The sequence below is a fragment of the Trichosurus vulpecula genome, chromosome 1, assembly GCF_011100635.1.
Source record: "Trichosurus vulpecula isolate mTriVul1 chromosome 1, mTriVul1.pri, whole genome shotgun sequence".
NCBI classification, from domain to species: Eukaryota; Metazoa; Chordata; class Mammalia; order Diprotodontia; family Phalangeridae; genus Trichosurus; species Trichosurus vulpecula.
The window spans coordinates 297,273,909-297,290,733 of record NC_050573.1 but is presented as its reverse complement, the minus strand read 5'-3'; the positions used below and the strand labels follow the sequence as shown (position 1 = coordinate 297,290,733).

Here is a 16,825-nt window from a genome sequence, read left to right as displayed (position 1 = left end):
TTTATTTATTTTCAGTTTTCAACATTGACTTCCACGAGATTTTGAATTCCAAATTTTCTCCCCATCTCTCCCCTCCCCCCCACCCCAAGATGGCTTAGCGTGCACCCGGACCACCCCTTCCCCCAATCTGCCCTCCTTTCTATCACCCTCCCTTCTCCTATGCCCCTCCCCTCTATTTCCCTGTAGGGCAAGATAGATATCTATACCCCACTGCCGGTACATCTTATTTCCCAGTTGCATGCAAAAACAATTTCTTAACAATCATTTTTTTAAAGCTTTGAGTTCCACATTCTTTCCTTTCCTCTCTCCCCACCCACCCTTATTGAGAAATCAAGCAATTCAATGTCATATATGTTGTTAAAGACTAACCACATTTCCCTCTATCCTGTCCTTCCCTCCATTTATTCCATTCTCTCCCTTGACCTGTCCCCTCACAAAGGTGTTTGCTTCAGATTGCCCCCTCCCCCAATCTGCCCTCCCTTCTATTATCCCCCCTCTTACCCTGTTCCTCCCTGCTTTCCTACCAGGTAAGATAGATTTCCATATTCAATTGAGTGTGTTATTCCCTCCTTAAGCCAAATCCAATGAGAATAAGGCTCATTTATTCCCTCTCACCTCCTCCCCTCCCTTGTAAAAGCTCTTTCTTGCCTCTTCCATGTGAGATGATTTACTACATTCTACCTTTCCCTTTCTTTCTCCCATTACATTCCTCTCAATACTTAATTTTATTTTTTAGGTATCATCCCTTCATATTCAGCTCAACCTGTGCCCTCTGTCGAGAAAGAGAGAGAGAGAGAGAGAGAGAGGGAGGGAGGGAGGGAGGAGAGGGGGAGGGAGGAGAGGGAGAGGGAGGAGAGGGAGAGGGAGAGGGGGGATAGAGGGGAAGGGGGAGACAGGGGGAGAGGGAGAGAGGGGGAGAGGAAGACAGGGGGAGGAGGGGAGAGAAAGAGAGAGAGAGCTATGTATACACACATATATATATACACACACACACAATATATACATACACATACATACACATATATTCCCGATAGAGATATATGTATATACACATACATACACAGACACAGACACACACACACACATACGCATACACATATACGCATACATATACACATATTTCCTCTAACTACCCTAATACTGAGAAAGGTCTCATGAGTTACAAATATCATCTTTCCACGTAGGAATGTAAATAGGTCAACTTTAATACGTCCCTTATGGCTTGTCTTTCCTGTTTGGTTACCTTTTCATGTTTCTCTTGATTCTTGTATTTCAACGTCAAATTTTCTATTCAGCTATGGTCTTTTCAACAAGAATGCTTGGAAGTCCTCTATTTCACTGAAATTCTATTTAATCCTACCTCCTTCGACCTCTGGAATATCATATTCCAAACCTTCCAATCCCTTAACATAGAAGCTACTAAATCTTGTGTTATCCTGATTGTGGATCCACAATTGAATTGTTCCTTTCTAGCTACTTATGATACTTTCTTCTCCTTGACATGGGAACTCTGGAATTTGGCTACAGTATTCCTAAGAGTATTCCTTTTGGGATCTCTTCTAGGAGGTGACTGGTGGATTCTTTCCATTTCTATTTTACCCTCTGGTTCTAGAATTAGAATATCAGGGTAGTTTTCCTTGATAATTTCTTGAACGATGATGTCTAGGGTCTTTTTTTTTTATCATGATTTTCAGGAAGACCAATAATTTTTAAATTATCTCTCCTGGATCTACTTTCCAGGTCAGTGGTTTTTCCAATGAGATGTTTCACACTGTCTTCTATTTTTTCATTCTTTTGGTTTTGTTTTATAATTTCTTGATTTCTCATAAAGTCATTAGCTTCCATTTGCTCCATTCTAATTTTTAAGGAATTATTTTCCTCAGTGAACTTTTCGACCTTCTTTTCGATTTGGCTAATTCTGCTCTTTAAGGCGTTTTCTTTTTATACCTCTTTTGTCATTTGGGTTAGTCTATTTTTAAAGGTGTCATTTTCTTCAGCATTTGGGGGGGGGTCGGGGGTCTCCTTTAGCAAGCTGTTGACTTGTTTTTCATGATTTTCTTGCATCACTCTCAATTCCCTTCCCAATTTTTCCTCTACTTCTCTTACTTGATTTTCAAAATCCTTTTTGAGCTCTTCCATGACCTGAGACCATTTAATACTTTTCTTGCAGGCTTTGGATGTAAGAGCCTTGACCTTGCGTTCTTCCTCCAGTTGTATGCTTTGATCTTCTTTGCCACCAAGGACATAAGGAAATAACTTTTAACCAAGAAAGTAACCTTCTATAGTCTTACTTCTTTTCCCAGCCAATTATTTGACTTTTGAGCTCTTTGTTAAGTAGAGAGTGTACTGCCCCAAGTTTCAGGGGCTTTGTGCAGCTGTTTTCAGAGATATCTCTAGGGACCTATAAATTCTTAGTTCCTCCAAAGTGGTATAACCAAAAGAGAGGTGTTTACTCCTCTCCTAGCCTGCGCTCTGATCCATGAACAACCACAAGCACTCTTTTCTGCTCTGGAACTGCAAAGAGGGTTCCCTCTCTACAGCCACCACTAGCTCTGCCATGCTCCTCCTCGCCCCAGGACTGCCACCCAGGACTTCAACCCAGTTCAGCCACTTGATTATCCTACTGTCTTTAGGCCGAGAGTTCCAGAAGCAGCCACCGCTGTGGCAGTAGCTTCCACCACCCTGGGGCAGGGGCTATGGCCAGACCATGCTCCTCTCTCACCCTGGTGAGAGACCTTTCTCACTGACCTTTGAAGATGTCTTTGGCATTTGTGGTTGAGAAGTCTGGAAACCCACCGCAGCTGCCAGTGATTCGGTACCCTGAGGCCTGCTCCAGCCCCATCTGTGCCAGAGCAGCCCACCTTGAACTGGCTCCACTCCAAATCCAGTGCAATAGACCCTTTCTGTTGGCCTTCCAGATAGTCTTAGGGCTGGAAATCTGTTTCACTGTCATTTTGTGGCTTCCGCTGCTCTAGAATTTGTTTAGTCATTTTTACAGGTATTTTGAGGAGTTTGCGGGGAAAGCTCAAGCAGGTTCTTGCTTCTACTCTGCCATCTTGGCCAGAGCAAGAGTTTTTGCAGGACAGTATGGCTAGAGGCCCCAGCTTTACAAGTGGAGAGGAGTGCCCAAGGATAGAGCCCCAGACAGAGCTCAGAAAATAACAGTAAGAAGGACCTGAGGCCTGGGGCATCATTCCCCACCCACTGGGACTAGAACTTGAACATCAATAATAAGCTGCTAAAAATAAAATAAAAACGAATAAGCAAATGAGAAAGAACCCAACCAGAGATAGCTACCATGGAGATAGAGAAGATTTGGTTCATATTCAGAAGAAGATAATGGAGCTTAAAAAAAATCACTCCTTTTTCAATGAGAAACTTCAAATGGTCACAAGCACAAAAAGAGTTCTTTGAAGGATTTAATAAAGGCTTTAAAAATTGGCTAAGGGAGATTGAGGAAAAATTAGGGTGAAAAATAACAGCAACCCCAGAAAATCAAGAAGATTATGAAAAGAAAGTCAACCAAACTGGAAAAAGAGAATCAAAAACTTAGTAATTCCTTGAAAACTAGAATTGGGCAAGTGCAAGCTAATGATGTTATAAGACACCAAGAGATAATAAAACAAAATCAAAAGAATGAAAAAAATAGAAGAATAAGTGACACATCTCATCAGAAAAACAACTGAGAACAGATCAAGGAGACAATATAATACTGAGACTACTTTAAAGTTGCAATCAAAAAAAGATTCTTGATATAGTATTACAAGAAATTATTAAGGAAAATTTCCCTTAAGTTCTAGAACAAGAAGGTAAAGCAGAAATAGAAAAAAAAATTCACCAATCACCACCTGAAAGACATCCTAGGAGGAACAACTTACAGGAATATCATAGCAAAGTTTCCAAGTTCCCAAGTTAAGAAGAAAATATTGTAATCAACAATAAATAGGGTGAGAAGGATAATGAGGAAAAACAGGATGTAGGGAAATACAGAACAAGTAATTGTAACTTAGAATGTAAACGGGATGAATTTACCCATAAAATGGAAACAGCAGAATGGACTAAAAATTTGAATTCAACACTATGTCACTTTCAGAAAACAAAATAAAAATGAGATATACACAAATAAAATAAAAGGCTGGAGTAAAATTTACTGTGTTAAAAAAAAAGCAGGGGTAGTAATCATGATCTCAAAGGTAAAGCTAAAATAGATTTAAAAGAGAAAAATAAGGAAACTACACTATGAGTCACCAATATTCAATATTGTTTAGGATTCATTTCTCAAATACATAAAGAACTCTGTGAAATTTATAAGAATACATGTCACACCCCAAATGATAAATGGTCAAGGAATATCAACAGCAGTTCTTTGATATATCAAAATAATATATAAATATATGTGTATATATAGACAGACGCATGAAAAATTGCTCTAAATCACTACTGATTAAAGAAATACAAATAAAAACAACTTTGAGAGATCATCTCACACTTATCAGACTGGCTAAAATGACAGATGCCCTTCAATTGGGGAATGGTTAAATAAGCTGTGTGTATGATTGTGATGGACTACCACTGTGATACAAGAAATGATGAGCTGATGGATGTAGAAAAACATGAAACAACTTGTACCTATGAAGGAGGATGCTATCCAGCACCAGAGAAGGAACTGACAAATAGAAATACGCATAGTATGGTTTTACATATACATATCTATTTATATAGTGTGTATATATAACATATATGTGTATGTATATAGATATGCATGTATATGTATATACATTCCCATTTCACTATAGCCTGGGTGGGGGAGAGGGGAAGGTGCAGTAGAAAACAATAGAAAACCCAGAAGAAAGCACAAAAAAGCTGGGTAGCTTTGAAAACAATGTGCTGTATTTATTACTGTATTTCCCCATGTATAAGATGCTCCTATGTATAAGATGCACCGTAATTTGGGGGCCCAAAATTTGAAAAAAAAAAAAAACATGTATTACATAAAGTTATTGAATTCAAGTTTTATACAAATGTTCATAGCTTTCAGGCATCTTTTGGGCAAGTTTGGTGTGTGTACACATGCCTAGTCCATTCCATTTCATGAACCTGAAGCACCAATTGTGTCCTCCTTTGAAATCAGTAACTTCTTTTTCATCAGCAATTCTTCTTGCCTCATGCTGAACCATCTTTGTGGACACAGGAATTCCAATTGCCCTTTGCACGTCAATCCGTATCTTCAATTCCCTCTCTAAATCAGGCCATTTTGCTGACTTGCCTTTCATGGCCTTCTTCTGCCTTGGTGTTTTCAATAGGGTTTCTTCTTCCGTAGCCAGGCTCGGATGGTTTTGTCAGTTGGAGGAGGACCAAACTTACATTCTGCAGCATGATTTCCATTCACCTTTGCAAACTGGGTCACTTTTAACTTGAATTCAGCACTGTATGAAAATCTTTTCTGAGCCATTTCTGGGCAGATGTAACCTAATATAACAGGAACAAATTCAAAACAACGAGCGCAAAGACAACAAGCGGGAAAAAGCAGGAAATGCAAGAAAAAAAAAACTACAACCACTGTATAAGACTCAGTTTTTAGGCCCCCAAATTTTCCCAAAAAGGGTGCATCTTATACATGGGGAAACACGGTAAATGGGTTTTCTTGAAATGAAAATTTTTTGTTTTATATCGAATCTTCTCTTATGTTCCACTATGTACATGGAAAGTTTTTCTCCTTTCTCATTTTATATTTGTTTAAAATGAACAAAATTTTTTTTAAAAAAGTAAAAAAAACCTAGCTAAATCCCAATAGTAGTACAGGTAAGTCCTGTATGGATGGAAGCAAAGACAGTCATTAAGGGCTCATAAATGTATCACTTTAATAAAATTATATTTCAGAGCTGGAAAAGAACCACAGAAGTTATATAATCCAAGCATACAATTTTACAAGAATATGAGGCTGCCAATAATATTAAGTTACTTACCCAAGGTTACATGACTAGTCGGTGAAAGCACCAACTGCAACTTGACTGAAATTCAGTTATCTTAACTTTAAATGAAGGTATCTTTCCATTACACCATGCTTCCTCTACCCCTATGCTCCTCACTGAAATACTACTGATTTAATTTTTGTTAAGGTAAAAGTCGATTTAACTACTAATACAGAGGGAATATGGCATGTGAATTATTCATAGTAGCAGATAATCTTCAAGTCATCTATGTTTACTTTTGGGATATAGGAGGACAATATTCAATGGAGAAAAATACAGACATATACAAGTCTTTTGTCTTACTACCCTAATTCTTCCTGGCTCAACTCCCTCTGCTTGACAACCAAGGAGGTACTAGAAGCCTGACTTATTGACAAATAACAATATATATTATGGTAGAGAATCAATATCCAGATAATCAAGATTACTAATATTCTATGAAATTTAATTTATCTCTGCTAGAATTTTTTGAGGGCATAAGTACTCATATACTTGAACCTATATTTGTCTGGCTACTACTTTCCCTCAGAAGTTGTCTTCTCCTAGAAGTTTTCTTGCTCAACCAGAGTACCACAGACATTTTTATATTGCAACCCAACAGACTATTTTTCTGTTGTTCTCTCATTAAGCAGTATTGAGTATTTTTTAATCCCAAAATTATAGGAAGGGAGAGGGAATAAGCATTTATACAGTGCCTACTACGACCTAGGCACTGATATGAAGGTTTTTATAAATATGATTTCACTTGATCCTCAAAACAGCCTGAGGAAACTCAGACAAACAGTGATTTTGCCCAGGGCCAAACAGCTAATAAGTGTCTGAGGTCAGTTTTGAACTCTGCTCTTCATGACAAATAATATTATTTCACAAATAATTGTGACAAAAAAAATTAGTGTATTGTAAATAAATAAAATCCACTGAAAAGTTGACCCTTTATACTACCCCCTTCGGGGGAAAAAAGGTACTAATACAACTACATATGTAATAAGCAAACTTATGAGATAGACACACATTTTAATTGGGTTAAATTATCATTAAATAAAATCCTATCCCAATGCTGACCCAAAAGTGAAAGTTATGGCTATGATATTCAAGGTCTGGAAAGCTTATAAGGATGGAAAATCTTTAGTTACAAACAAATGATAGCTAGTGTGCCTTCCCTTTGAGAAACAGCTAAGCTCACAAGAAGACTTAAGACACTCTAGGTGATGAACTGGAGAGTGTGGCAAAGCAATTCAATAAATGCTCTGGTGGGTGCAGTGTCAGGGAAGGGGGAGCCTGGATCAGTGAAATCAGAAATCTTTAGAAGTATCAGTTATAATTTGAGCTGTTACAGTAGAGTTCTGCTCTTTTAAAAGCATAACTTTAAAAATTTTAAAACTTTATAATTTTTTAAAACAAAAATTTTAAAATATTAAAGTAATTATCAATATTATTCAAATATTTTTCAGACCACTCAAATTCTTAAAAGTTAATCTATAAAGTTTTTATAATCTTACACTTTATTATCTTAAAAGTGATGAACAATCACCAGCATCCCCTATTTTACAGACACTGGAACAGAGTAAGTGATCTGTCCACTAAACTACTGAAAAAAAGAATCTAGAACTTGATAGCTATGTCCTAATGTATTCCTCCTGGACAAAAATGGAATTTCGTTTAAAAAAAAAAAACTACTTTGCTTCTAACATTTTCTGCGTCCTTCTTCAAAGTGCTTATATTAAACACATATCTGGCATAGATATGGCATCTGAAGGAAAAGCCAAGAAGCAGCTAGGTTTAATGGAAAAATTTGATCTTGGAAGCAAAAAACTCTGCAAAATAATTTACATAAGACATCTTAGTTGCTATTTGCATATTGAGTATTCAAGGGGGAAAATCATTTTACTCTCCATTTCACACCATAAAATTTTCCTCCTTTTGTACCGTGAGGCAATAGCCAAGGTATTGGCCAAGGTCCAATCCCCAAATTCACACTTAACTCTCCTAGAACTGATGTTACGCTAGGCAGAAACAAGAACAGAAAGAGGCCGGGGGCCCTTCAGTCCACAGTGCTCAAGGGGTGGGTGCCCAACACCTTTCAAAAGTAAACTGTACAGCCGCTATTGATCAAAATCCCCGAGAAACCCAACTTTTGGATCAACCATCCCCGCAAGGAGGGGCAATGCTGGAGGAACAAGTGAGGTGAAATAACCAGCGGCAGAAAGAGGCACAAACGGAAACATCACCCAAAGCAGCCGCCCCCCTCCCACGCCGCGGGCACGAGCGGCGCAGAGAGCGGTGCCCGCCGCCTTCTGTCATCTCGGACCGGGCACCCGGACCCCGGGCTGCGCCCGGACACTGGGGGAGTGGGGGGGAGGGATGCTGCCGATTGTTTTGTTTTTTAAGGTTTCAATAACAGGCTCAAGCAAAAAGCAGAAGGTGGGGACACGCCCCACGGTCGCCGCGGAGAAGGGGGGAGGGGAGGAAGACAATAAAGCCTCCAAGGAGCTGGGGGGGGGGGGGGGGGGGTTAAAAAATTAAACGCGCAGCATGAAGCTGAGATCAACACGGGCCGGAGAGATGGACAGACGGACGGGTGTGTCCCGGGCAGAAGAAGGGCACAAATCACAGCCGAGGATGCCTCGGAAGATGCCCCGGGGCTTCCTCCGACCAGGGGCTCTGGGGCGGGGCCCGGAGAAGGTGGGGTCGCCGGCCCGCCCCGCGCTGCCCCCCAAGCCCTGACTTCCCCTCCTGCCCGCCCCAGACCGAGGCAGGGGGCACCCCGGGCCCCGCCTCCTGGGCCCCCAGACACAGGGGTCGCCCCGGACTGGAGCAGCCATTCCCGCTCTGCCCGGCCCCTCGCTCACCTCCCTGCCCCTCCATGGCGCCACACGCTCTGGCTCCGGGGCTCCGGGGCTCCGGCTCCTCCCGCTCCTGCCGCCGCCGCCGCCCAAGCTCCTGCTTTAGCAACGCGGCCGCCGCCTCCCACCCGCTAACATACCCCGCTCCCATTGGCTCAGGAGCTTGGAGGAGGAGGGAGAGGGGCTTGGGCTTTGGAGACGGGAGGGGGAGGAGGAGGAGGAGGAAAGGGCGGGGGAAGGGGGAGAAGGGGAGGAGGAGGAGAAAGGGGGCAGGGAGAGGACTACGCCTCCGGTCCCCCCCTACCCCGCCTCAACTCCCCTTCTGCATCCCCTCCTCCCTCCTGGGCGCCTCTGGCATTTACAATCCCTTTGGGCAGGGCACTAGACACTTGCAGTCTTTTCCAACCCCCCCCCTCCACACCCCACAGCCCCGGCATCTGCCTGGTCAACGGTTCCATTTTCTACTTCGAGCCTTCAAAGCCCCGCGCCCACACCCCTGCCCCTAGCTCCACGCCCCCCCCCTTCCCTGGACACACTGGTACCCAGCCCCACCTCGCTCCTACCGCTGCCCAGCACACAGACCACGTACCCCCTGCTTCCCCTCCCCAATGCACCCCTACCCCGAACAGACCCAGCGCAACCACATCCTTTGCATACTCAAATCACCGGCTCACACCTGCTCTCCAGAAATGTCCATTACTTCTCTAGATTTTTCCCACTTACCTTCTTCCACCTCTCCATCCACCTAGAAAACTTAGGGAAAAAAAAAAAAAAACCTGCAGACATCCGTATACCCACCTGCACCTTACATTTTGCAAATCAACCTCATATCCTGCCCGTAATCAAAAGAACGGATATTTCTTAAATCCTTAAAACTGTAAAGAAAAAAAGGACAAGGTTTCTATCTGGAATCTGGTAATGATTCCCCTCTCCACCCCATTTGAGATCCAGAAAAGTGAATGGGATGATGGACCCGTGGTGAGGAATGGAATTAGTCTAGATGGGAAAGGATCCAGGACTCCTGACTCCTAGCCATGTTCTAAACACAACAAATATCAAAGTACTGAATTTGCTTACATCCTCCCTTAATTAGTCTTACTGTACTTTCTTCCCATAAATTGTTTAGGTTATATTAGAATGTAGTCTTGGAATCTAGCCCCGAGGTCATGTTGAAGTTGTTATAGACACTGGTGAAAGTTTCTTTAGGCTTTTCCTGAACATATTTGTCACTGATCTTTGGGTCTAAGATAAAAAATATAAATCCCAACTGTTTATCTAGTAAGCCTCATTTCTAACTAATCATTTCTTCCAGGTTTGGGATATTAGCATCCTTAGACCAAAAATAGCCTCCAGGCAGCAGCAGAGCTCTTTGCCCCCAGCACCTCAAAGTCTGGAAGTAGACCTGGATGTAAATGAAAAGGCCTTGAAGAAAAGGTTCATCACTGGGAGGGTTATAGGATCATAGAATTAGATTCATCTAGTCAACTCTTATTTTACAGAAGAAGAAATGGACTTTTATGGTTAATGACTTAATCAAGGTCACATTTACCGAGTGGTAAAGTCCGGAGTTTGAATCTGGATTCCCTGACTCCACGTCAAGCATTCTTTCCATTCTGAATCACATGGGGGTTTTTGTTGTTCTTCAGTTGTATCAGTCATGTCTGACTCTATTTAGGGTTTTCTTGGTAAAGATGCTGGAGTGATTTGCCATTTCCTTCTCTAGCTCATTTTACAGATAAGGAAATGAAGGCAAAAAATAGGGTTAAGTGACTTGCCTAGGGTCACATAGCTGATAAATGTCTAAGGTCAGATTGAACTCAGGGAGATGAGTCTTCCTGACTCGGTATTTAGCACTCTATCCATTGTGCCACCTAGCTGCCCCTCACATAAGGATACCAACAGATAATTCTGGTTTGATCCATGAAAAGACATGAAAAAATTTAGTGTTTGTGCCTGGCAACCTGTCTTTCCTTGATAATTTGACTTGGTGTATGATAAATGAGTCGTGTTTAATCTATTATTACCTGGCAATTGATAAGCGTTTAAATTAACCCTGGCAAAACTTACTTGTAAGTCATTGCTGGTACTTCCTATTCATATGACTCCCAGATTTCATCAGGTAGTAATATTTTCCTCTATTCTTTTTTTTCCCCTCTACTCAATTCTAATGGCAGTATATGTGCTTTCATACTCTTACCAATACTTTGATGAATCTGCAATATTTTCAATATGTACATTCCTTTTAATAAAGCTGACCACAATTCCTTCACTTACATCCAATTAGGATAAATTCAAAAAACCTTTCATAAGCCCCTATTTTGTGCCAGAAATAGTGCTGAGGAAACAAAGGCAAAAATAAAGGTAGCAACTGACCTCAAGGAGCTTACGTTCTACTGGGCAAAGATAACATGTACCTAGCAGTGTGACAGTTTCATGGTGTGTTGTGGCTTCACCATCTCAAAGAATTCAGAATCAGACCACCTCTAATCCAAGAATAGGCATTTATTGAGGATTGATGCCCCTCAGAAGTGGTCTAACTTCCAAGAGGAACCAGCAACTTAGTAAGAAAACACAGGCACATTACAACACATGCTGATTTCATAACAGAAATTATGAATATTAAAAAGGCAGGAGGGGTTTGTTAAGGAATTGGGTAATGGGGGAGGGGTCCCTTCTATGGTTGGGTGGTCAAACATCCTGGTTGTGCTGCTTTCTGATGGCTAGCTATTGTGGTTCTATCTGGATGGATAGTTATGTATTGTGGTCCTGTCTTGGGCAAAATGGATGATGTGATGTGAACATACCTGTTCAAATATATGTATTGGATCTGGGGGCAGTGGCTATATTGAGTCTGGGGGCCTTGGTGTGGTTAAATTAGGACATGCCTGCGGTTCAGTGGGGTTCATAAGGAAGTTAGAATACTAGGGCTGGGGGCAGCTTTATTAGGATTCCATCAGCAGCGTGCTCCTCGACAAGTCACATAACCTCTCTGAACCTCACTTTTCTCATCTGTAAAAGGGGAGTAATGATAGCATTTACTTCATGGGATGTGTATATATGCCTTTTGCAAATCTAAAAGTGCTGCAGAAAGTCTTATCATAACTATCGTTTTAATGGTGGGTGTGAAGGAGAGAGGAGAGGCAAGGATGACTACAGGGTTGCAAATTTGGGTGACCGGAAAATGGTAATGTACTTGACAGAAATAGGGAAGTTTGGAGGAGGGATGGATTTAGGGGAGAATATAATCTATTCTCTTTTGCATACGTTGAATTTGAGATGTGCATGGGATGCTTAAGTGGAGATATCCAGCCATCAACTGGTAATAGAGACTGGAGGTCAGGAGAAATGTGAAAGCTGCACATGCATGTTTGGGCTATACACACACAGAGATGATAATTAAAACCACGTCATTGTATCTTTCTGAAACACTCTCCCTCTTCCTCTCAGACAACTGACCTCCCTGACTTCCTTTAAATCTCAACTAAAATCATACCTTCCTACAGTAAGGCTTCACCAACCCCCTCAATTCCAGTGCCTACCCTAATTATTTCCTTTTTATCCTTTATAAAGCTTGCCTTATTTATCTCTGTTTGCATGTTGTCTCCTCCATCGAAGTGTAAGCTCCTTGAGGATAGGAATGGTCTTTTGCTTCTTTTGTATCCCCAGCACTTAGCACAGTGCCTGGCACATAGCAAGCATGTAATAAATGTTTATTGATTTATCATCAAGAAATACAACAGTGGAAATACAACACCTATGGCCTTGATCAATCCACTTCATCTTTTTCTGACCATTCAGGACAGAAGGATATTAGTGTAATCTAGCCCTTGTTTGCATAGTTAATAACCTACCCCTTAAATGCCCAGGAAAAGTATCAATGGGGTGCCATTGATAAATAACACAGTGGAGAGAATGCTGGGCCAGATTCAGAAAGACCTAATTTAAAAGCTGGCCTCAGGCAGTCACTAGTTGTATGACCCTGGACAAGTCACTTTACTTCTGTATGGCTCAGTTTCCTCAACTATAAAATAAAAATGACAATAATAATATCTTCTTTGTGAAGATCAAATGAAATAATATTTGTAAAATGCTTAGTATAGTATCTGGCACATAGTAGGTACTTAATAAATACTGATTCTTTCCTCCCTCCCTCCCTTCCTTCCTTCCTTTCTTCCCCACAAATCACTGAGAAATCAAGAATCAGCTACAGGGGCTCCTATCATGGTATCATGGTTGGAGAAAGGTTTACCCAAAGTCTGGAAGGGCACAACTATAGCAAGTCACAAGCCAAAGATGAGTACAAAATTCCATTGTCAGAAATCTGAATCACCACAGATATGCTGCAGTTCCCACTCTTGGAAGCCACTGCCACTTAAGTCAAGAACACTTTGTTTTTAGGGCCTGGAAGCCACTGTTGCTTGACATGGAAACACAGGGAGAATGTGGTCTATAAGGATTGAGATTTTGGTCTAAATCAGGCTCTATGCTGGCACCAGAGGGGGCAATGAAAACTCCACGTACTGTATTGGTATCTGACAACTGGCCTTAACAGGAAGGGAAGGCAAATAGCCAAGTTTCCTAAACCTGAGTCAGGACATGGTATATCATACCATTTTCCTTCAGACAGCATCTGCTTTTTCTGTTTAGGCATCATCAACTTCCTTTAAAAACTCCTACCTCAGAGAGCATCTTTACATATACCTTCCTTGGATGTTCAGAGTCTCTCTGATCCCAAAGACTGATGGGATTGCCAGAGACTGAAGAAGCTCTTTACATTATGTTTTATTCTACTGGTCAAATACTTTGCTGAAATTAGCCAAGAATAGATCCTATACACCTCTCTGTCAATTGTGTCTCTATAAAAATGTGGTCTTCTATAAATCATCTATGAAAACCTTCCCAACCTTCTCATATTTAAAAGAATATAGTCAATGTGAACAGAAACCATTCTCACAAAGACATTAAGGTTATTAGAATTGTAATAGATGAGTAGGCTCCACATGTCGAGTGAAACTCCAGATGTGTCAAGAACACTGTCCTTGTGTGGTTCAAAGGGAGATAGAATAGATATCTCTGGTGTTTTCTCCCCCTACCCTTCTCCAAGGGTAACTTTCCTTCCTGCCAGGAGGGGAAGCAGCAGGTTGGGGCCAGGGACTACCATTCTGTTCTCCTCAGACAGACAGAGTATACCAGGCTAGAATGTTATATATCTGCTTCCTTAAATATTGTTCATGTAGAGAATATGGTCTAGGAGTTCAATCTAACTTCTGATTGCTCTGTCATTTTGTGGGAGAAGGAGGTCCCCAAGCTCTATATACAAGGTTGACTCCTTCCCCACTAAATACCAGTCTCACAATGAACACATATATAGCAAATAGAAAACAAACCCATTTATCCAAATGAGAAGTCAGAAAAGGTATACATAAGCAAATATATTCCAGACAATCAAGTGAAAGAGCACTTGCATTTGGGAGTGAGAAAAGTTAGTTCAACCAAGAGAGGTTGTCCTGGTTCTCACCCAAGAAGAAACTTCCCCTACTTTCCAGAGTAGCTTTCTGGCAGTCTCCACTATTTCTCTATTCCCATATATTTGTATACATAAACATACACATACAATACATGTGTTTATGTCATTAAGTCCAGCTTTTCCCACCTTTAACTGAGTTCTGTTACCATTTCTTCATGTACTACATCAGATAAGAAGGTGCCAGCATCCAAATTATGTTTTTGCTCTCATTACCAATGGGCATAGATCACTATAGATCACCAAAGACTACTGCCACACCTGCTCAATTCTGTCACCATTTGTTTTCCTTCTGATTTCATCTAAAGACAATCTGGTTTAGCTTGTTTTACCTCACACCAAGTCCTTGCAGGTTTACTTTCCCCTTAATTGCCCTTCACTGTTTTTGTCATATTAAATTCTAAACCAGTGTTAGTCTTGACTACCATATCTCTATTTCTGTTAAAAAAGATCGCAAGTACCGGTTGAGATACGTTTGAGATTATTTTGGCTTTCTTATTTTGGTGACTTTTTTGCATTTGCTAAACCTTTCTAGGACATGATGATAGAGTCAATGTCTTTGCTTTTTTTTCATTTCCCTTTTTTTATTCTTGTTATTTATAGTCTATGTAAACAAATTGAGTAGAAGTGACTGAAATGATATTGTGCATTCTCATTTTTACCCTTCTGAATTTGCATTTGTCTTGATTTCTGTCCTATGTAGATTCAAATGTATACAAATTTTGAAATAACTGTTACATCTATAGCCAGTCATTTTTATCTGTGTTTCACTTTTTGTTACGTTGTTGAATACAGGACAGGATAATGGCAAATACTCCCATTTTGCCAAATGAAAGAGTGGAATCACTAAACTACTGGTCGGTACCTTGACTATGATTCTTGGCAATTTTTTTAAAGGACCAATGTGTAAACATTTAGAAAGGGAAGTAGTGGCCTCCGAGAATCAGCATTTTGACTTCATTAAGATTAAGTTGTGTTAGATTAACCCAATTTTCTGTGTGTGTCTGTGTGTGTCTGTGCGTGTCTCTGTGTGTGTGTTTACAAGGTTATACTGTAGCATAGTTTTCTTAAATTTCAGTGAATCATTTTACAAAATCTTTCATGCCATTCTTGTGGACAAGATGGAGAGAGATGTATTAGTTGAGTGTCTAATTAAGTGCATCTGAAACTGGCTGAATGACTGGGCCCAAAGTGATATCACTTATGGTTGAGAGCAGCTTGAGAAGAGCTGTCCAGTGGAATGTTTTGAGTATATGCACTTTACGTTATGTCTTTTAACATTTTTATCAAGGGCTTAGATGAAGACATAATAGCATACTTCTCAAATTGACAGATCACCCAAAGCTAGAAGGGATGACTAACACCACATCCAGAAAGATCTCAACAGGCTACAACGATGAACTGAATCTCCCAAGATGAAATCTGACAGAGATTAATACAGCTAAGAACAATGGTTTAAAGGTGCAAAGAGATGAATTTAGACTTGATTTAGGGGAAAAACTTCTTAACAATTAGGGCTTTCAAAAACAGAATAGGCTTCCTCAGGGGAGAGAGGGTTTCCCTCATCACTGGAGGTCTTCATGTGACATGAATCTTGGAAGGACACTGCAGATAATGATTTGAAGCCACAGTTACATGGGGTGGGAGGATAGAGACCAGACTGGTTTGCATTCGTATAATTGTAGAGCTTTCAGTTAACATAAGCTGCTTGTATTACATCAGTATTCTCTGAATGATGTCACATGACTGATATGACTCGGGATTTTTAAAAAGGGCTTTTCGTCAGGAATGGGTCGCATTAGATGTTACAAACCCTGCAGTTTATATATTCTACAGTATATAATCTGTAGCATATAGGTCTTACTCTATAGTTATGTGATTCCAAAAAGTAGTAGGCTTGGGTTCAAAAGTCAACTTCACATTAGGGGATGTGTGACTGGGCAATATTTTTGTGAAAAAGACCTTTTGTTGTTATTTTTGTAATGAAAATTCAATATCAATATAAATCAATACCTGACATGGCAGTCAAAAAAAAATACTAGTGTGATCTTAGACACTTAGTATCCAAAACACTGGAAGTGATAGTCCTGTTGTGCTCTGATCAGACCAATGAATCTGGAGAATTATATTCAGATCTTTGAGCCACAATCCACAGAGCATCCAGAGGAAGGAAAATGAGACAGTGATAGAACTAGAGACAATTGCGGTGCAGTGGAAAGAGAGCTGAACTTGGAATCACAGAACCTAAGTTTGAATCCAAGTTCTAATACTCACTACCCATGTCACCTTGGTCAATTTATTTAACCTCTCTGGGCTTCACCTTCCTCATCCATAAAATGAAGGAATTGAACGAGTTGCCCCCTAAGTTCCATTCTAACTGTATATCTATAATCCTAAGGACCTGTGACAATGCCAAGTGAGCAGTTACAGGACAAAATCAATTATTTATAAATAGAATCAGTAAGAAAACAATATAGAATCAATCT

General features: G+C 40.5%; 1 protein-coding gene across 1 annotated transcript in view; it reads right to left on the bottom strand.

Annotated features, from left to right (window-relative positions):
- ZC2HC1A (zinc finger C2HC-type containing 1A) overlaps positions 1-8,951 on the bottom strand; it is a 60,399-nt gene extending 51,448 nt beyond the window's left edge. Inside the window, exon 1 of the mRNA XM_036742041.1 lies at positions 8,822-8,951. Coding sequence (XP_036597936.1) covers positions 8,822-8,837 — 16 coding nt within the window. The 5' untranslated portion in view covers positions 8,838-8,951. The remainder of the gene's footprint in view (positions 1-8,821) is intronic.
- Between the last annotated feature and the right edge of the window lie 7,874 nt (positions 8,952-16,825).